The following is a 22,508-nucleotide window of genomic DNA, read 5'->3' as shown; positions in this document are numbered from 1 at the left end:
TGTGTGTGTGTGTGTGTGTGTGTGTGTGTGTGTGTGTGTGTGTGTGTACACACACATATACACTCAACACCACATTTCACAGATAAGGAAACAGTTTCAGAGGTGAAATAACTTGCCCAAGGCCACACAGCTAGTAAGTGACAGAACTGGGACTCGTATCCAGGTCTATCAGACTATAATGGCCATCTCCACAATGCATAAGTTAACTATTGTGTTGAGTGCCTATGCTGTGCCAATACATTATGCCCAGGATTCTGAGCTAGGTGAAATATTGTCCCTGTTGGCATGGCCAAATTATGTAGAAAATTATCTAGAATTTGCCTTGCTGTTAGATGACCAAATATCTAAAGCAAAATGCCAATTAACAGAAAATAATCATTTTAAAAACACACACAGAGCTGATCACTTCCTGAGGATTAGTTACATTTAAGTAAGGTGGTATAGTATCTTTAATCCATAGGAAATTCTAGACAATGAGGTAACGAGTATTAAAAGGTTTAGATTCCAGTGTGGGCGCACCTACTGGAAAGTCTGGCTTTCGGTCACATACTTTCATGGAGCTTCCACTAAATCTCTTTTTTTTTTTTTGCTGTATGTGGGCCTCTCAATGTTGTGGCCTCTCCCGTTGCGAAGCACAGGCTCCGGACGCGCAGGCTCAGCGGCCATGGCTCATGGGCCCAGCCGCTCCGTGGCATGTGGGATCTTCCCGGACCGGGGCACGAACCCGTCTCCCCTGCTTCGGCAGGCGGACTCTCAACCACTGAGCCACCAGGGAAGCCCTAAATCTCTTTTTGATCTGAGCAGGTCACTTCCTCTCCTGGGTCTCAATATGGAAAACAAGAGGCTGGACTACACGATCCCTGTCCCCCCTTCCAGCTTTGACAACTTTGATCTAGAGCAATTGCCATCCTTTGACATAAAGAATTCTCCTCCCCTGCCCCAGCTCCCTTCCTCAGCCATACTTGACTAAGCGTAAGTACAACAGACTCAGTCTCAAAGTTGGTCTTGCTTTCTCAACTCTGCAGTCACAGGGGCGCACCTGAAATTCATGTGCTATCCAGCAACCACCACTGTTCAGCCACCCCATCTCCATCACCTGACTGTGGAGAGCACAGCCTTCCTCCATGCTTGGTCCCTGACACTCTAAGGATCTCAGAGGTAGATAATCTCAGGAGACCAAGGGCATGAGACTAAAGATGTGAGCTCCACAAGGACAGAGACCACATTTGATTCTCTCCTTATCTCTAACTATGCTTGACACAGAGCAGGTGCTGAGTAAATGTTTGGGGAATGCTAGAATGTCTCCAGCCTAACATCATGAGGAATGGTAGACAAGATTATCAGACATTTAACAAATTGCAATTGCTTAACAGATCACAACTAGAAGCTGTAAATTCCGAAGAGGTATGAGATTCCAGGTTCCAAAAGTTGAAAGAGGAAAAAAAAAAGAAAATCAGAGGTCAGAGTCACTATTCACATCCAAGAACTCAGAATGTTAAAAGATTAAACTGACACCTGCTTCATCACAGGGTTAGAGCCATTTGGATTTCTCCTCTGAACATAAACATCAGGAAACTGATAAAACAAAGAATATAGAAAGAGTACCACATTATTAACCTTAAAGGGTCACTTTTCAATCTACCCATTTCGACAAAAAATAATCCTATGTAGAACAATTGTAGAAAACCGTATGTGTCTTAGAGAAGTTGTTAGCTTTCTCAATTTGAGAACTAGATTCTTCTATTTAATCATAAACCACCCTTGTAGTCATAAGGAAATAAATGGTGCCATGGTTCAGACAAGTGATTCAAACAGTGTTTTGATTTTTATTTCTTCGTACATGTAAAACCCACTATAAGATCAGCAAAAAGTTTTAAGTAAAACCTTCGGGGACTCTGAAAGTTAATGTACTCAACCCTTCGAAGAGTATGAGAAAAACCTTTAATTATAAATGGTTAAAATTGTGTTTACTATAGTTAGTGAGGGAAGAGTTGGCTTTTTAAGAAACTACCAAAGATGCTTTAGCAGAAAGAGAAATTAGAAAGCCTCAGAAATCAAAGGCCTTCAGCTCTTCTAGACAGATGCCGGACATGTGAGTAAAAAGAAGGAATGTCCTGCTTTTTTTAGAAGTTGAAATGTAATGCTTTCTGTATTTATTTTTTGTAGGGTGGGAAGGGCAATCTATCTTCAAGGAGTTTTTCATTCAGTTGGGTGGAACTCATCATACCTCTTGCTTCTCCACTATTCTCTGGGGAAAGGGAAGGAAAAAATTCCCACAAAAACCAACACAGCAACATGGAGTCAAGTCGAGTGCCCTACACTAAGAGAAAGGTCATCCAGGCAAGAAGGAAGCTTTTCCAGGCAATCACCTGCCTACTCAATCACTTCTCTTTCTGCCTTCTCTTCTTTTTTCTTAAAGCTACCTACTAACTAGAGTAATCAGAGTAAGTTATTAACAAGGGTAACAAGTTTCGTGCCAAGATCTGACACTTCAAAACATCAAAGCAAATAAAACTGACAGAGAAAAGCTTTAGCTACCAAAGCAGAGGCAGATACTATGATATAGTAAACTACAGTGTAAATAAGCCTATAGCACCATACGTGAGGAAACTGTAGACTTTTTTTTTTAAGATGAAAAAGAAAAAGGTAAAATTACATTGCGATTGATAACAATTCATTTAAATACATGGACAGCTACTTCTCCATTCCGTGCCTATGACAGATACTCTGACTGTGGAGTGAGGACATGGCCTGCGGATCCCTCTGAAAGTGCAACCGTTGGCAGTGGATCCAAGTTGGCACTCAAGAAGAAATCTATTTTCATCCCCAAGTCTAGTATAAGTGGATATTTACATTTCTTTGAAAATATTTCTAAGATCATAATTTATGTTTAGCTAATTTATATATTGCTTTAATAAAGAATCTCATTTTTTAAAAGAAAGCAAGCATAACTGAACACAGAATCATGAGAACCTATCTGTCAGGCATCCACATGTGAAAAAGAAACTAAGAAACCTGCAGGTGGTAGGAGTTACTAGATTTGAAGGCATAGGGAAAAAAAAATTTCCCCTGCATAGTTTTGTCAGACAAATCCAACCTCAGAAAGTGACAGTAAATTCAGAAAGATTGAAGCTATAAACAGACACCACCATGACCACTTACTCAGCATTTACTATCTGCCAAGCACTGTTCTAAGTGCTTTACATGTACTATTTAACTCACCTCATCTTCACAGCAACCCTATAAGGTAGGTAGCATTATTGTTCCCATTTACAGATGAGGAAACTAAGATTCCTAGATGTTAAGGACTTTGTGTAAGGTCACAGTAGTGGCAGAAGTAGGCTCTAAACCTAGGGCGTCTAGCTCTGGAGTTCGTGCTCTTAGCTCATAGGAAACTGCCTCAGTGCTATGATCTGTATTAATCCGACAATTACTGAGTATCCACTATGTGTACATGCCACGCCCTCAAGCAATTTAAAATAGAACAAAATGCGAATAATCAACTTCAACACAAATGCATTAGGAAAGAGGTGCTGTAACAGAGGTTCAAGTGTGCTAGTATATAAAGAAGGAAGCGTTAATTCTGCCTGGGGCAAGAATCAGGCCTGCTTCCCAGAGAGAGAGGCAGGAGAGCAGAACCTGGAAAGATGAAGACAGGAAGCGGTTACTCTTCCTCCCTGGGAGGCTGGTCAGGTGGTAATGCTAGGTCAAGTGAACATAGCAGCTTCTTAGGCCACTCCAGCTCTACGTAGTGATGACTGGAGACTTGAAGAAGAAATGACAATTTAGTCAATGACTATGTGACTAGTGAGAAGTGGGTGGATATGGAAAATCTCATACGAGTTGCCATGACTATTCCCTGTTTTTTGGATTCATTCACCATCCACTCTCACCAGTTGTACTAATTAAATCTTCAGAGCTCTTCCAGGATCTCTATTGCCTTCTTTGCTTCTGAAAGTCAAATCAGACCTTACTGCCCTGAAAAGGTAGGATTCAGAGTCAACATTTACTAAATGAGTAGTATGTGCCAGCAATGGGCTACCTGCTTTCATATCTATGGCCACTGAATCCTTTCAACAACCCTGAGGGGGGTATTACTACTAACCTCTTTACAGAAGAGGACAGAGAGTCTCAGAAGGATTAATTGCCCAAGGCCACATGGCTAGGGAGGATTAAGTTACACAGGTAGAAATTGAACAAAACCATCCTGACTTGAAGTCTGGTGCTCTCTCCTTCAGCCCTGCTGTCCTTTTTCTTGGGAAAATACAGCAGAAGCAGGGCTGTCTGAATCATCTAGCTGGGAGAACACATAGATATCGAGATAGCAGAAGAGAAAAAATGTGAACTTTCACAAGGTCTATACCAGCCCCTAACTACCTAGTCTAACCTCACATCACAGGACACTTGCTCACCAGGGACCACACTTTCAGCTTGCAGAAGCCATAGGAAATTCTGAGTTCTTATTCTCACTGACTCAGCACATAGTACATGCTCCAATTTCTTTAACGAAATCCACACAGATGCCTGCCAATGTGAGTGCCATTTAGGGCTTTTGCAAGTATATTAAGATGTCAGCGACTTGAATATTACCTGTTAGTGTTTTTTAGTAGAGACCTGATTCATAAGAGTCATATAAAAAAGCTATCAGTCTTATAATCTAAAGAACATACGATTTGTTTCACAAATTGACCACACTACTAAAATAATAAACAAGATACCCTGCCAATGTTCTCAATGCAATGGCTAAAAAGAAACATCACCTCTCTAGATCTATTTATACACATGTATCTAAAATTACACTGGTGGACTACATCAGCACCCAACATTGCTGAGACCTTAAATAGGATATACTTAGCTCTGTCCTGTTCTAGACCTGCCAATGTCAAAATCAGAGGTCTCTCAAAGAGAAATATGGAAACAAAGAATTTTTTAGTGCTAATCTGTACTCACAAATATTTTCTAAACAAACTTAATCAGCCTCTATTACACAGTCTCAAAATGAAAGGAACTCTAATGATGCAAAATAATCAAAGAATAAATACTGTCTTAGAGAACTGTCTATTCACTGGTTCTGAATCTGCTTGTGTATCAATCATTTGGGGAACCTTAAAAAAATAGACATCCCACGGTCCCATGTTAGATCTTTTGAATCAGAATGTCTGGAGGTGGTGCCCAAGAACTTGAATTTTTAACAAATTCTCTGAGTGATTTCTAACACAACTAGTCCATGGAGTAGAATTTGGGAATCACTAACAATCTGAATCCTCTGGCTAGTCCAAAACATGTGCTCAATGTGTTGAAGCAAGAGGCAGGAGAGGAAGGTGAGAACTAGTAGGGAGACCATGGCTGGTTGATGTCACAACAATTTTTAAAGTATTGCAAATTAAACTGTTGTTACTCTCTATATTACATAGTTTATATAGTCTCCATAACATCAAGGTTCTTCATTCTAGTTATAGTTCAACATGAACAAGAGAAAACGAACTCACACATAATTACATGGAGAACACAGTTCAAAAAGCAGTTAATTGTATTTACATTTAAAAACCAGAGAAAAACCACATAAATAAAACATACCAATCTTTACTCCTATTTCCTGCCAATGGAAGTTCCTTTCATCTATTTCTAAGTTTTTAATATTCTCTGAGCCACAATAAAATTTTATGTGATGGAGATTAGACAGGCTATGCTATTTGAACGTTTGGCTGCAGAGTCTGTGTTTCATGCCACTTCATTACATTTTGTTAAGGATTTCCCTCTTCACCAAAAGGGATTAGTTTTCTTCTCACTTCTTTGAATACTCTTCTTAGGTTGTTAGTGTGAACTAGGTTAATCTCTCTCTTTTTTAACATATAAAAGATGAACAGAAAAAATGTTCGATTTATTTTATTTTTTAAATGGAACACTAAATTTAGTCTTAGAATTCTCTGTTTGGTAAGTTTCCAGTTACAAGGTCTTGGCTTCCCTTGAGCACAGTTTGAAACAAAATAATGCAGTTTGTTCCTACGGCTGGAACATGCAGAGTGGAGTGCGCAGGCAAAGAGGCCCTGGCTCTAGTCCAGTATTTCAAACCTTCTTAAACTGCCACTCTCATCTAGGCTTCAAGGGCTGCAGATAAGCAAACAGGATTAGTTACTTCTAGCCCAGAAGAGCTAGGAAAGCCTTACACACATCATTTAGATACCCAACCCACTACACAGGCTGGGGTAGTCACGGCCAGGTGGAGTTCATCAGGAAAGAAGTAAAGATGAAGCTAAATCTGAAAAACTCCCTAGTCCACAAATTGGCCCTTCGTAGGTCACAAGACCAGGTGGTGATAAGATAGTGGATGCTGTCAGTGGAAGTGGATGGGACAGGACTGGAGCAAGGCTGGGAAGTTACCCATCCCTTCACGCCAACACTGAAGTGTCTACTAAGGGTCAGACCTGAGGGTGTGGAGGGTGGGGTGGGTGGGGGAGAGGCAAGTATCACCCACCACTCTCCAGGCCACCAATGTCCAAGACCTGCGCAAAGCCCACATTCTCTCGGACTAACAGGAAGACACTGACAGGGAGAAGATATTAGGTTTTTTTTTTTTTTTTTTCCTTTTCTATATGACGTACTATCAGAAAAGTAGTAATTATTTTCACAGTTATGGGTGCCACACAAATAATTAGGTGTGGAGGCTCAATTAATTAGGTAACAGTCTTGCCACTAAACTGTGCTTCCTTCCTAAGAACTTGTTTTAAAAAGCATCTGCTGAATAAAACAAATACACATTCCTTTGTAAAGTAAATATGCTTTTGTCATCATTTAACTGGATATTCTTAGTTTTCACAACTTCTTGCAGCACCCCTATGTCATAGAGGGAGCGATTAGGGCCAAGACACACAGGGGCTGAAAGGAACTGCAGTACACAAAACCTGAAGCCACAGTGAGCTGGGGGAGACATGCCCCAGGGACGCACCAACGCTGGACTCACAGCAGAGGAGCGGCACAGGTGGGGTTGGGAGAGTCTAACAACACGCAGACAGAGTGGACTGAATCTGAATGGTGCTCATGGAAACGGGGCTTTGGCCAATAGGGTCAGTATGCCAGTTAGAGATTCACATATTGGCCTTCTGCTTCCCTGGTGCCAGGCACACAGAAAATGCTCACTAAATCTGAAGTGAAAAGCTTAGGTGTGCATTCCAAGGCAATATCCAGACTGAAATTCTTTCTGTGATTTCAGATCCATGGTCAACAGAATCATACCAAAAATATTTCTCTGGGTACAAGTGTCAAAGGGAACTCATGACAAACGAGCTACCAGGAGGGCAGTATGAGATAGTAAGAAGGGGGTTGGCTTGGAGCCAAGAGAAGGGGGTTTTAATCCCATCTCCGCTGCTCACTTACACAAGGCACTTCAACTTTCCAACTGCCAATATTCTCATCTGAAAAAGGAAAATAAAACCAACTAGTTCTTAGGGTTCCTGCAAGAACAAATGGGGAAAAAAAAAAGATTAGCACAGTAACTGGCACATAGTAGGTGGCTCAAAAAGGTTAAGTTAAGAGAATTTTTAAAGAGTGTGGGGGATAATTGGGGACCTGCCATATAAAATATAGAGCAAATCTAAAGAAGGGTGTCCTACATGCTTAATCTACGGATGCTGTCAATACGCTTTTGGTAGTCTTGGAGCTATGTACAGGCTACATAAGAAGCTTCCCTAAATACTACACAATCAGGATATACCTTTTACCCAAACCAGCCTTACCAGCTCCACCAGCCACATCATCCACCAGCTTTGACTCAGAGTATCTTTTTGGCTGTTTATGAGAACTTTCAGATTCCCTCAAGTGTGACAGATACTCTTTAACAATGTGTCTCTGGTTCTTGTGACAGTTCCCACACAAGGATTCTGATGTTCGTTTAAGAGGTGGCACCTGATAAACATAACCTGGTCTCCACAGCAAGCACTCTGAAGGGGCTAAGAGTCATTTGTACGTGTAATTATTGCTTGCTTCTCCCTTTCCTGAAGCCGAAGGCTCCCTTCCCCTGACACTGCATCATAATGACCCACCTGCATATCTGTCTCTTCTATGACTAGGACGTGACCTTGGGCAAGTTAACCCATCTCTCTGAGTGGATGGGCCAGTCTGTAAAATGGGATAATATTGCTCTTCTAGGACTTCTGTTGCAATTAGATGATATTATCGCTATAAAGGTCTTATTTTAGACCTACTTGCTATCCAGAAGAGTTATCAAAAAAGCAATATGAGTTAAACTCAGATATGAAAATCTGTAAGAAAAATAGGGCCTTTGTGTTAGAAGAAATCTCACTGAAGTATTTACATTAGAGAACAAGATGTAGTTAAGCCTTCCCTATTTATCATTTATAAAGGAAAACGATCAATATACATTAACTGCACAAAAAGAACAAAAACTTAACATTTTTCTTATACAGAATATGACAACATTATTGACCGAGGAAGCCTGAAATGAATATTACCTGACTCTGGACTAAATATGGCTGGGTTTGTCTCTATTGACGCACAGTCATTTTTATGGAAGACGGCACTCTGGGGTGTTCAACAGCTTTTATCTTTCAGATTCTTGATGGCTCTGAGAAGCATTAAGCCTACATCTTATCAAACAAAATTGAGAAAAATCTGGTTTGTCAAGGTATGACAGGCCACATCTGGATCTGTCAAGAGAGGGTCATCAGAAACTTCAGGCTAAAGTAGCCTTTGCATTCTCCTTCATCGAGAAGATAATAAAAAGCCACTATTAAGGAAGTAAAAGACAACAATTAGAAAACTTTTTAATTCTGAAATTGAAGGGGTCCAGAGGCTTGGATAAAACTGATGTCTGAAAAAAAACACCACCACAACAACAAAACCCTGATGTCTGCTCAGCTACTTATCCCCAGAGAAACTGCACATAACTGGTCAGGATGCTAATGATCCCATGTGAGGTACAAGGAGACCCCTCCCCTTCCCTAAAGAGATTTCTACCATCAATTAGTAAAACTCAGAACTCAGTTAAGAGTCAACTGCTTGTTAAAAAAATTTTTTTTGAGTCAAAGTAATGTGCTTATAGTCTGAAAAACAAAACAAAAACTGCTAAAGGCTTATACTACTGGCAAATAGCAGTCCATCTCATGATTTCTTGATTTAAAATTTTAAACATTAGGGCTTCCCTGGTGGCACAGTGGTTAAGAATCTGCCTGCCAATGCAGGGGACACGGGTTCGGGCCCTGGTCCGGGAATATCCCACATGCCGCGGAGCAACTAAGCCTGTGTGCCACAACTACTGAAGCCCGCGCACCTAGAGCCTGTGCTCCGCAACAAGAGAAGCCACGGCAATGAGAAGTCCGTGCACTGCAACAAAGAATAGCCCCCGCCTGCCGCCACTAGACAAAGCCGCGGACAGCAATTAAGACCCAATGCAGCCAAAAATAAATAAATTTATTACGAAAAATTTTTTACACATTAACATTTGACTTCCCATTACAGATGTTAATAATTTATCAAAAACATACACATACACCTTATGCCAGACTCTGTTCTAAGAGTTTTGCAAGTATTAATATCAACTTGCTTTATTTGACATGAGGTCACTGGTGACTGAACAAAAGCCGTTTCAGTGGAGGTGGGGGCTAAATCCTAACACAAGACAGAGGAAAGAATGAGAGGAGAGGAATTAGACAGGAAACAGAAATATCTCTCGAGGAATTTTGTTCTAAAAGGAAGAAAACAAATGGGATAAAAGGAATGTGGTTAAGGATGTTTTGTTTTGAAGTTTGGGAGACACTATACCGTGTTAGCAAGTGCCTAAGAATGTACCAGTAGAGAAGAAAAAATAATGATGCAGGAGAGAGGAGCTCAGTGCTGGAGGAATTTCCGTAAAGTAACAGGAAGAACGCTGAAGTGTTACTTTCTCTATGAGGCACTCCTTGGCCATCTATCTAAACTGCAATCCCTGCCACCTCACCAGCCCCTATCCACTCTCCTCCTCTGCTTTACTGTACTCCTTGTGCTTAGAACTAGCTCCTGTACCATATATTTAATTCACCTCAGTTATTGAAGATCTACCCTACTAGAATGTAAGCTTCATATGAGGACAGGGATTTTTGCCTATTTTGTTCACTGTTGTATCACCAGTACCTATGAAAGTGCCACAAAAAATATTTGTTGAATGAAGTCAGGTGGACAAGCGGAGTGGCTGGCCTAGAAAGGATGGACAGTACATCCACAATAGAGAAGGTGAGTGGAGGACTAGTGACGACAGGAGGTTGACAGGTGTGGTAGGGGCTGGTGCCACTCTCTCCTGAGTACTTCCATTAGATAAGGATAGAATTTCAGGTTAGAAATAATTTTCCCTTAGAAGTTTAGACACTGCTTCACTATCTTCTGGTTTCTACAATTGCCATTGCAAAATCTTGTGCAAGTTTGATTGTTAACCTTTGTAGAAGAACTATTTTGTCTCTATCCCTGTATTGTAAAATTTCATGATAAAAGGGCTTGGTTGGGCTTCCCTGGTGGCACAGTGGTTGAGCGTCCGCCTGCCGATGTAGGGGACACGGGTTCGTGCCCCGGTCCGGGAAGATCCTACATGCCGCGGAGCTGCTAGGCCCGTGAGCCATGGCCGCTGAGCCTGCGTGTCCGGAGCCTGTGCTCCGCAATGGGAGAGGCCACAACAGTGAGAGGCCCGCGTACCGCAAAAAAAAAAAAAAAAAAAAAAAAAAAAAAAAAGGGCTTGGTATCTTCTTTTTTAACTTTTCAAGAATTCTAAAAACTATATAAATATGGAAGTATGTAGATCATATAAGTGACATTTAAAGGAGAAAAATTTAACATGCCAAAACCCAGCACCTATTTCAGGGTTGGCCAACTACAGCCCGAAGGCTAAGTCTGGTGTGCCTCCTATTTTTGTAAATAAAGCTTCTTGGAACACAGTCACACTCACTAGTTTACTGATTGTAAATTACAAGGTCAGAGTCCAGTAGTTGCAATATTGGACCCTTTACAGAAAGGTTTGCTGATCCCTAACCTAGCTCAAGACAGAAAATAATACTTCTGATGTCCCACATATGCCTCTTCCCAACTATACTCCTTTCACTCCCTTTGAGGAAACTACTACCTAAATTTTCTGTTAATCATTTCCCCCCTCCGTAGTTTGTATGTATCCCTAAATAATATACCATTTAGTTTTTCTTACTTGAATTTTATATTAATGAAATCATACTGTATATTCTTCTGTAGCTTGTTTCTTTTACTCAGAATTCTGTATTAGAGACCCCACCATGCTGATAGTGTAGTTCATCTTCACTTACACAGTGTTCTACTGTATGACTATGCAACAATTTATGAGTTCTCTGTTGATGGTCATGTGGGCTCTTTCCAGGTTTAAAAAACAAAACCCAAAACAACGCTGCTATGAACATGCTTGCACATGTATCCCACTATACATGACCAAAAAGAGTGTGTAGGTATGTGTATGTATACACACACACACAATTCCACCCAGGAGTGGAACTGCTGAGTGTTGGGCATATGCAAATAGTTCTATGCCACATACTCTTCAAAGAGTAGTACATGAAATTCTCCAATACATCTGCAATATAACACTTGGCTTTATCAGACATCTAATTTTTGCAAACCTAGTGTTTTAATTACTGTAGTTTTAATTTGCTTTTCTGTGGTTACTAATGTGGTTGAGCATCTTTCCATATATTTATTAGTCATTTAGGTTTCTTCTGTGAAATGCCTATTTGTGCTTTTTGCCAATGTTTCTATTGATAGATTTGTCTTCTGCTTTTTTTTTACTGTAGTAGTTCTTTATATATTTCAGATATGAATCCTCTGTCAGTTTTATATATAGCAAATACCTCATCTCAGCCTGTGCCTTGTCTTTCCATTCTCTGAATGGTTTTTTTTTTTTAAGATGTTGGAGGTAGGAGTTTATTAATTAATTAATTTATTTTTGCTGTGTTGGGTCTTCATTTCTGTGCCTTTCTCTAGTTGTGGCAAGTGGGGGCCACTCTTCATCGCGGTGCGCGGGCCTCTCACTATCGCGGTCTCTCGTTGCGGAGCACAGGCTCCAGACGCGCAGGCTCAGTAGTTGTGGCTCTGTTGCTAGTTGGGGGCCTAGTTGCTCCACGGCATATGGGATCCTCCCAGACCAGGGCTCGAACCCATGTCCCCTGCATTAATAGGCAGATTCTCAACAACTGAGCCACCAGGGAAGCCCCTGAATGGTATTTTTTAATGAACAAAATTCACAATTTTAATCTTTTCCTTTACATGATGTATATTTTGGATTATTTAACTGAATCCATTTCTACTCCAAGATCAGAGATTTATTCTCCTATTTTGTCTTCTAAAGTTTAAAAATTTTGCCTTTGACATTTAAGTCCTTGATCCATTTGGAATTCAGTTTTGCAAGTTGTGTAAGATATAAATTATCTCCCTTTTCTTCCCCATGTGGATTATCAATTATTGAAAAGTCCATCCGTTCCCCCAGATTTTACAATGCCACCTCTGTTGTATATGAAGAACCCACACACATGGTCCGTTTTTGCAATCTCTATTCCGTTCCATCAGTCTATTTGTGTATCCCTATGCCGTTACTAGCATCTTAGTTACTAGAGGTCTATAAAAAGTCTTGATGTCTGGTAAAGCAAGCTTTATCACCCATTCTTTGTCTTCAAGTATATCTTGGCTCTCCCTTTGGCTTTCCATATTAATTTTAGAATCAGGTTGCCAAGTACTATGTAAAATCCTACTGGGATTTTGAATGGAATTATATGTAATCTATAATATACGTCATTTATACCTTTAATATAATGAGCCTTCCTATTCATGAACATGGTCATGCTTTTTCTCTATTGAAAATTCATATTGAACATTTGAATTTTCCCTTTCAATATGTTAATGTGGTGAGCTATAGTAACAGATTTTCTAGTATTATCAGCCTTACATTTCTGGAATAAAGTCAACTCAGTTATTATGAATTATATTTTTTATGTATTTGCTACTCTTTTGTTTAAGATTTTTACAGCTATGTTACTCAGTGAGATTGGCTGATAACTTTTCTTTCTTATAGTGTCTCTTTGTGTAGTTGAATGTCAAAATTATACAAGTGTCACAAGAAAAGCTCAGGGGGTGTTCCTTCTTTTTTCTAGACTCTTAAGGAGTTTGTCTAAGATTGAAATTACCTGTTCCTTGAGATATTTGATAAAACATACCTGTAAAACCATCCAGGCTGAGTGTTTTGGGAAAAAAAATTATATATTGATTCAATTTCTATAAATTAAATGACCTATTCAATTTTTATATTTCTTCTTAATTCAATTTTGGTAAATTATATTTTTCTGTTCATTTCACCTTAGTTTTTGAATGTTGGCATAACATTGGTAACAGCATTTTCTTAATATCTAAGATTTCTGCTGCATCTGCTCTTTGTGCTTGTTGATTTACTCCTTTATTTCATTTTCGTTTTGGGAAGGAGCAGAAATAACTGTGTGTGTTTAATCCCCTACATTTATCTAAAGAAAATCGCGCAGAAGATACATTCTTCCTTATCTATCACATGGAGAAATAACAGAAACTACTACAAACTGTTGTAGTGACAATTAAATGAGTTAATAGATGAAGAGGGCTTAGCACAGTGCCTGGCACATATTAAAGGCTCAAAAACACCATGGGAATTCAATTCCACTGTTATGATGTCCTACTTTTGTTCTACTTAAGTTTAATTCTTCAAAGCAACAGTAACTGGTTAGGGACTAGACTCTTTCAAACGTACTCTTAATCTATCCAGCCTCATAAAGAGGCAATGATAAATCTGGTTGACAATATTCTCATTCTGAACCTCAGTCTGGGTGTTCAGGCCCTGAGATTACCAACTACACTTACGAGTTTAAAACCAAACGCAAAACAAAGCAAGAGGTCTATTATGGGCTGTTTTTCCCTTGAGGGCAAGGGCCATGCTTTTATCACCTAGTATGCATTGTAAGCCTAGTACCTAGCAGGCAATTAAAAAATTGTGCATTCTTGGGCTTCCCTGGTGGCGCAGTGGTTGAGAGTCCGCCTGCCCATGCAGGGGACACGGGTTCGTGCCGCGGTCCGGGAAGATCCCACATGCCGCGGAGCGGCAGGGCCCGTGAGCCATGGCCGCTGAGCCTGTGCGTCCGGAGCCTGTGCTCCGCAATGGGAGAGGCCACAACAGTGAGAGGCCCGCATACCACAAACATAAAAAAAAAATTAAAAAAAAAAAAATTGTGCATTCTTGACAAGCAAAGAATACCAAAAAAATAATAAAATTACAATGAAAACCATAAAGAAAACTCTAATGGTCTCACTAAGTTTGCATTATTAGGTGCCTTGAATTCATAGGTAAACACATCGGTAAATCATAGGCCTATGATTCTATCCATAGGAACTTCAATAGGGAAATTCCCACCATAAGAAGGTCTTTCTACCCTCTCAAACAGTCAACTTCTCCTAGTCAATATCTTTATGTAAGTTTTACCTCAAAAAGAAAAAAAGATACTGTAAACAGATATTTAACTTTAGTTAATGACAAACATATGCAATTATTGAGGGGAAGCATAGTGATGTCTGTGATTTACTTTGAAATGCATCAAAAAATAAAATGGCTTGATGGATGGTAATGAGGGATGGATAGATGGATAAAGATGTGCCAAAGCAAGCACAGAAATATGTTAATGGCAGAATCTAGATGGAATAACGTGGATGTTCACTGCAAACTGATTTCAGTTTTCTGTGTTTGAGAATTTTCATAATAGATACTGGGAAAAATATAAACTCCTATACTTAGCAAGTTAAAAAAACTAACATAAAAAGAATAAGAAAAGTATTTATATTATATAGTAAAAGTTTTTACAATATAAAAAGAGCTCATCCCAATTTATTTTTTTTAAATCAAGAGCCCTATAAGATAAATGAGAAAAGACATTAACAAAATGCAAATTGGGGGGGGGGAATGCATGGAAAATGTTGTTACCTTTAACCAAAGAAATTAAAAATAAAGCAAACCTGCAATACCATTTGACGCCTATTTTATTAGGTAAATTAAAGCACATGTCCATGAGCACACACACAATTCTGGCAAGGCTGCAGTGCAAATGGTACACTCACGCACAGCTGGCAGCATCCACTATAAAAAAGCACAGCCTGTTTGGGAAGCAATTTGGCATCCATAAGTCATAGCACTTATTCAGTCCTTTGACCCAGTGGTCCCAATGCTTAGAATACAAACTGTATCAGTCAAATGCAGCCGAAAGATGTTCACTGCAGTGTTAGCTACCAAAGGATTAAACTACGAACTACCTAAATGGCCATGAAGAGAAAAAAGATTTAGCAAGTGATGACACATCAGTATAATGGAATATGATACAGACATATAACAAATGACAATAATGGAAGAATGTGGAAATATGTAAAGTGTTCATAACACACGATCAAATGGGAAACTATTTATAATTGATTGTGAAACTACAAGAATAAATGAAATGTGCATTGACACTGTGAAGGAACATGAATAATTAATGAAAATGACATGTTACTACCTGAGGGGATTGTGGTTGATTTCTTCTTCTAAACTCTCCTTTAATCTTTCCGATACATCTTTCAATTAAAATAAAATTCAAAAGCCTGCCTCGACTGTCTACTCACAGTGCTGAGCTTGCTGCAGATGATGAGGATCCGGCGCTCGCAGAGCATGCTCGCGTACAGATGCAGCATGTTGTTTACGTCCACAGCCACAAAATACTCTGTCAGATTTCTCTAGGAGAAAGAAGAAGGGAGGTTTGGGGATTACTTTGTTTGTTCTTATTAAAAACGGAATCTAACAGAAGCACCCGAAACAGAAAATGATCAGAAAGTATACTCCCCTCTTCCCCAGTCCTATGCTTTCTCCCTGGGAGGCCAAATCTCACTCACATGTAAATCATGAAATGTAAAGTTGGAAGAGACCTTAGAGATGAAGGAGTCTGAGCAATCACACCTTTGGTGGTGATTACAGTTTGCAACGTGAAGTCACATGCAGCACTGTGCTTGTTCTTCACGTCAGCTCCGAAAGGTGAGCCGGACAAGAAGTCTGCAATCTTAAAAATGAGGAAACCAAGGCAAGAGAGAGATGCCAAGATCAAAAACCCTAATGAGCAGTGAAGATGAGACCGCAGCTCATATCCTCTGACCCTGGGTCCTAGAACTTTCCCAACGCACTGTGCCATACGTCTAAGCAAAAGAAAGTACCCAGGGACCAAAACGCTTCTGGCACAGAGCCTGTTTCTGTCCAACAGGCCCCACCTGCAAAGGCCAGGCATGCTCCTCTCCTGTCATCACTGCTGGGGTCCCCTCCTCCACGGTTTACATTCTCTAAAATGCCTCGGCTGGAAGTAAAGCAATTTCCAAGATCTACAATTTCCAGGTATTTCATCAAAAGGGGGAAAAAGCCATTGAAGACAAGCAGTAGCAAGTTGTGACAAAGCAGTGTTTTAAACTAGCTTTTGTGTGTAGCCTGCGCTTCACTCCTTTTATTAGTACTGTAGATCAGTACTCTTCAGATTTCAGAAAAAGTGTAATGTGTTTCATTTCTGCAACCTTTTCTATACCCACCTGACTTTAATAATACACATGAATATGCTAATTTCTTCAATGTTACAGGTTTTCAATGCCATACAACATAATCCTCTGAAAATGAAGGGGGTTGGAGAGGGAAGGATGGCTATTGCCAGGGGTTGCAGTTTATAATGATGAAAGATCCATAACCCATAAATTCAAGTAAACCAGGTGGATTTTATATGCAAAGTAGCATAAAGTGCTTTTTGACAATATTATGGGTTGGGAATAAGAATGAGCACTTATGATTTATTATTGTTTGATTTGAGTACCAGGTTAACTATCGACCTTTATAAATAAAGCATGAGTGAATTAATAGGTCTGCATACTGACTACCTACCAAGTCCCAGGCACTGGACCAGGTACTCTTAAACGTGTAATTTTAAGCAATCTTCACAAAAATCCAATGAGGTATTATTCTTTCCAACATATAGGTAAACTAAGTCTAGGAGAGATTCAGTAACTGGTACAGTCAGATTTTGGGCACAGATGCAACACCATAGCCCTATACTTTCCCTTACATTACATTCTTCCTCTTAAATACTTTTAAATATCTACAATATATGAGGCTTTACATATATTATTTCACTCATCTTGAAGCCACTCCTTGAACAAACATTATCATCTCTATATACAGATAAGAAAACAGAGGCACAGAGAAGTAACTTGACCAAGGTCATATAGTAAGCGGATAAGGCATTGCTCAGTCTTGGGTGGGTTTGTCTTTAAACCTGTGTTGTTGTTGTTGTTGTTTTTCTTTTTTTTAACCACCATGAAAAATAGTAGATAAAACTTGTATTTGGAAAGAACATGCAGGATCAAAGTATGGCAAAAGAAAAAGTATTTCTGTTAAAAATTGTTATTCCATTTATTGAGTAATCCTTGTGGGCCAGAAAATAGGTGCTTTACCTGCATTCTCTCTAATCTTCTCAACAACCCTGAGGAAGGCATTATCATCTCCATTTTATAGATGGGGAAACTGAGGCTCAGGAAGGTTAAACAGTCTTCCAAAGGTCACCCAGCTGGACAGGGCCAAGTTTCAAAACCAGGTTTCCTGAACCCCAAACTCTCGCTCTAACCGCCACACAAACTTGAAAAACAAAACTGAGCAAACAAGAAAGGCAGTATAAATTAGTCAACAAGTGTACCTCTGGCCCAGTGGACTGAGGAGTGCTGAGCTAATGAAGTCAGGGTGGGGTTTGTTCTGAAGACAGTGACATGGCAGAGTTATTCTCGCAAACAAAAATACAAGGCCCTCAGCTGAGCATTTCAGTAAAATGCTTAACTGCTGATGAATTACATGAATTTTTCTTTTAGGAGAGGATGGAAGTAAAAAGAAAATAGAAATGAGGAGCTTAAAGAAGGCCAGAAAGCCCATTAGCACTTTTGACAGATCCAAAGATAACTCTGAAGCCACCAAAACGTGGCCTCAAGAGTCTGCCAAGAAGCTTCACGCTGGGTAGAAATATGTTACACAGCTTGCCGTCCAAATAGGGAGACACAGCGTCAGAGACAAATCCTGCGCCTTATTTTGGTGGGAGAAAAAAAAATCACAAGGATACTTTTGTGGATGGGAAAGGGAACATTTCTGAAATAAAAACACCACTTGGTTGAGGCATAACCCCCAGGCCAACCAGGTTCTGAAGGATTCAGGTGCTTGGTCCAAAAACTCTACACAGGTATGTTAAAAATATGTTAACATTTAACCAAATTCTCTCTAAACTGTCATGTACTTTTTCTGGTATTTCTCATCCCATCTGTGCTGATTACCAAGATATTTGTGTCTAAACAGAAGCTGTCTTTCTTATCTGCTTCCTCCCTGCCTCTTTCCTTCTGGGACGCCACCCGCCTAGGCAGTGGGAGTGGGTGGGAATGGACTGGAAACCTCGATCAGCCACAGCAGCACCTGTGGGGCAGAACGGACCTTGGGAACACCTGGAGGGAGCCCTTGCAGCTCCCATCAAGCCTTATCTCAGAAGAAAAGCCCTCAGAGAGAGGGGCCTCCTTCCCCCTGCCTTTAAGAATCCGGTAGCTTAAGCTACAACCGCCCCCAATTTCTCAGACCTGCCATGCTTTTCACACCCCCAGGCCTTTACTTCCTCTGTTTCCTCTGCCTAGAAGGCTCTTCTCTTCCTTGAGGACACCCATTTACTTTTCATGACTCAGCTCAAATGTCACCTTCTCCTGAAAGGCTTCCTCAACTCCTCATTTGTCAAGCTGCCCTTTGTGATTCCATGACAATTTGTCTCTATCATATAATCACTCAGTTACAAGTATGTTTTTGCCACCAGACTGAGATCCCTTTGGGTAAAATGATGTACCCCATCATCTTAGCAGTTTGATGAAAGAGAGAATCAATGAGTGGAGAAAGCAACTGACTGAAGACTACTGCTCGTTAGCTCAGGCGTGAGCAGGGTGGTATAAGAGAAACACGAGGGCCTCGAAGGGGGACAACGTGGTACGTTAGGAAGAATGGACCACTTGACTTCAGAAAACCTGGGTCTGAGTTGGATGAAGTGATCAATTACTTAGTAATGATGAAGGGCCCACAGGAAAAGAACTGACATTGGAGACTCACAAAGTCAGGTAAGGTAGCTGGAGGAGGGAGAGCTTTTAAAGGTGTCAGTGGCTACATTCATTTTTGTTTGTTTGTTTATTTGTTTATTTATTTGGTTGTGTTGGGTCTTAGTTGCAGCAAGCGGGCTCCTTAGTTGCAGCATTCAAACTCTCAGTTGTGGCATGCATATGGGATCTAGTTCCCGGACCAGGGATCGAACCCGGGCCCCCTGCATTGGGAGTGTGGAGTCTTAACCACTGTGCCACCAGGGAAGTCCCTACATTCATTTAAAATGTAAAGAAATAGGTGATTTGTTCTTCAGGTAACTGGGGCAGGGGGCAGGGAGAACTGTACACAGAGGCAGGTGTACATTTCACAGAGAGGTCAGGGGACGAGGAATAAGAAGAGAAGGCTTCCACGGCAAGTTGTCCTAAGTTAAGACTGTAGCCAGAACACACTGTGAGCTTATATTTATTAAAAAACACAGGTATGCCACTTTCTCCCAGCATTTGGCTTCAGTGAAACTAAGTCTTGAATCTTCCATTTCTGTCTCCTATAATCAGCCAGTCAACAAACACCTGTTTGACTCCTACTAAGTGCTTAGTACCACCCTGGGAGCTAGGCCTGCAGAGATTAACTAAACATGATCCCCATTTTCTAGGAGCAGCGTTAGACCCAGAAACCTCATATGCCAAGAACTGTGATCCAGGCTAGACATGCGCCAGGGCTGGCTGAGAAGGGAAGATTCAACTCTGCCAGATGGATATGGGGGGAAGGCTGGGGAAGACTTGACAGAGGAGAAGATACTTCTCTGGGCCTCCCAACAGGGGGTTCACTTAGGGGACAGGGGGAGAAGCGTGTTCCAGCCAGAGGCAAGGGGGAGAGAGCAGCTCTATGCAGGTCAGTGGAGTGAAGGGCAGGGTGCAGGGCAGGGAGCGTGCTGGGGCAGGGGAGCTGAGTTCAGATCCTGTGGGAGCCTAGACTTGATAATAACAGGGAGTTAACAAGGAGCTGCTGAAGAATCAGGATGGTCCTATCCTGTTGCGGAAAGATCTTCCTAGAGGTCCTGGAGAGGATGCACAAGAGAGGGCAAGCAGGAGGCAGGGCAAGCAGCTAACAGGCTACTGCCACATTCAGGGAAAGAATGAGTACAAGCTATTCAGATAAAAGCTTTGAATATGAATGTCACAGATCTCTGTAAAGTGGAATCACAGGACTTGACAATGGATCAGACTCTGAAAGGGGGCAGGAAGGATCTGGGACAAGGCCCAGACTTCCAGGTTCCTGTGCTCGACATCTGTCCACTTGCCCAACAAGTTTTTTTTAAAGGGAGAGTCCAGTCTTTTAATGAAGGATCAATCCTCCTTCTAAAGAACCATCAATCCTGTCAAACATGGTATTGCTGTCCACCTAGTCTTAGGCCCAGTGTCCTGGGTTATAATGCCATCATGGCGAAGCCTAAATAACCACCCCCTTTATTCCCTGACAATTACTCCTCCATGTGACTCACTTGCTAAAAAGGAAAACCTTGCTTAGACAGACTACTTCCCAGTGTCCATGCTCAAAAGGGCTCAGTTTTCTCAGTGCTAGTAAGTTTTTAGGCTTAAGGAAGAACGTTCCTTTTCTATTCATGGAGTTTAAGCATATTTTCAGTTACATATAGTTATGTGCCTCTGAGCATCCTCCTATATGCCTAGTAATTATTATTTGGGCCCACTCTGTAGGGCTGGGTAGCAGGGACACAAAGCTGACCACTTTCCAGGCCGAACAGGGCTCAAGTCCGAGAAAGGTCTCTGGTTAACAGAGAAAGAGCAGCCCGGAAGTTGAGCTTCAGAAGAGGCACGTACAAGGCTCTCCAGGCTTTTCATTTCTACAAAAGCAACAGCGCGGAAGAACACTTCCAGCTCTAACTCTCTGTGGCTCTAAATCCAGACAAAGAAGAAAGGAAGACACTTGGCAGAACCCCATTTCCCCCAGGAGAAGCCCCATAATGGCTGCTCCCTTTCAGTTGTCCCTGCTGGCTCCTGTGCCGATCCAGGTGGCTGGGGACTTCAGGCTCACTGCGATCCACGCCCCGGGTGAGGAAGCAGGTGGGGGTGGGGGTGCTGATGGGAGGTGGAATGGGCCTCGGAAGGGAGGGGATACAGTGGGGCTCAGAGAAAAAGGGTCTTAGGTTCAGTACCTTAGGGAAATGAGATAATCCCCAAACTAAAGAACTGACTCTAAGCTGGGTACTCCTTGGAGCCTTCGAAACAGATGTTAGTCCGCCCCACGGTCTGTCATTTTATTAGTCTTTGTCACTCTCAGCTTTATACACAGTACAGATGATAAGGACTTACTGTACTGTGTCTGGAGGAGGTTTCTAAGGCAAGAGGCTGGTTTTGTCCAAGGGCCTTATTTCCTGAAATAACTCTTGCTCAGTTTATTTTACCATAATGTAAACCTTTAAAGTCCTCAATTAATTTTTTAAAATAAGAATTCAGGTCATTTTAGTTGTGTAGGATTCTTAAAAAGAAATTATAAATTTGGATTCTAAAATAATCTGTTTGAGAAAGAATCCCACAAACTCACACAAGCAATCAAATCAGAGAAGTATCTTATAGGAAAGAAAGCAGAGTTTACCCGGAGGTCAACTTTTATCCCTCTGTATGAATGGAAAAACCATTAGAATAAACAATTACCTGACAACTCTTAACAGCAACAATGGAATTCTCTATAATCTCAGTACTTGAAAATAGGTCTTCTACTACCACTTCAACTTTGTTTATGTTTGAAAGTCATGATGAGTTCATAAATCTTTTCTATATCATGGTGCATCTTTTGACAAAGTGGAGTCTGGGCAATGTTATATGTAACTGTCCGTTCTAAATGCTTTCCTTGCATCATTAACCACTTGGTATGACACAGGCCAGATAATTAAGACAGGTTTGTTTAATATTCTAAAAGAAGGTCTATATGATTATCCATTAATCAAAAGTAAACTTCAAACCCTGGCCACTAAAAAAATTCCTTAGAGAGCCAGTTTACAATGTAATTATGAATACATATCTGTTCATGATCTGTGACTTTTTTTTAAAATGCAGGTCAACTGTTTAAATTTATAAAGATTTATGCTCATTTAATTATTGCCTGTATAAAATTCACTCCTACATGTGTTAACTTGATAGACAGAAAAAACCCTGAAGAGCAATTACATAGTGATAGTTTTTCAGTGAAAAAGAAGAAAATATTTTTACACAGAAATTGTAGAAATAATGAGAATTAAGTTCAACAGGGATCTGAAAGTGGAAAGACTTAATTTTCTCCATTTGCTTTTCATTAACATCTTGCAGACGCACTGGCC

The 22,508-nt window shown here is 40.6% G+C and overlaps 1 protein-coding gene across 9 annotated transcripts in view; it reads right to left on the bottom strand.

Annotated features, from left to right (window-relative positions):
• The window catches only part of DENND1A (DENN domain containing 1A), a 542,106-nt gene that overhangs the window by 227,569 nt on the left and 292,029 nt on the right, over window positions 1-22,508 (bottom strand). For all 9 annotated transcript variants that reach the window (XM_027104912.1, XM_027104915.1, XM_027104916.1 and 6 more), the window contains one exon: window positions 15,661-15,771. In XM_027104912.1, coding sequence (XP_026960713.1) covers window positions 15,661-15,771 — 111 coding nt within the window. The remainder of the gene's footprint in view (window positions 1-15,660; window positions 15,772-22,508) is intronic.

Source organism: Aethalodelphis obliquidens, unplaced genomic scaffold (assembly GCF_003676395.1).
Source record: "Aethalodelphis obliquidens isolate GAN/ISIS:26980383/991018 unplaced genomic scaffold, ASM367639v1 scaffold7, whole genome shotgun sequence".
In the NCBI taxonomy this organism is placed as follows: domain Eukaryota; kingdom Metazoa; phylum Chordata; class Mammalia; order Artiodactyla; family Delphinidae; genus Aethalodelphis; species Aethalodelphis obliquidens.
This window is presented reverse-complemented; position numbering and strand designations above follow the sequence as displayed.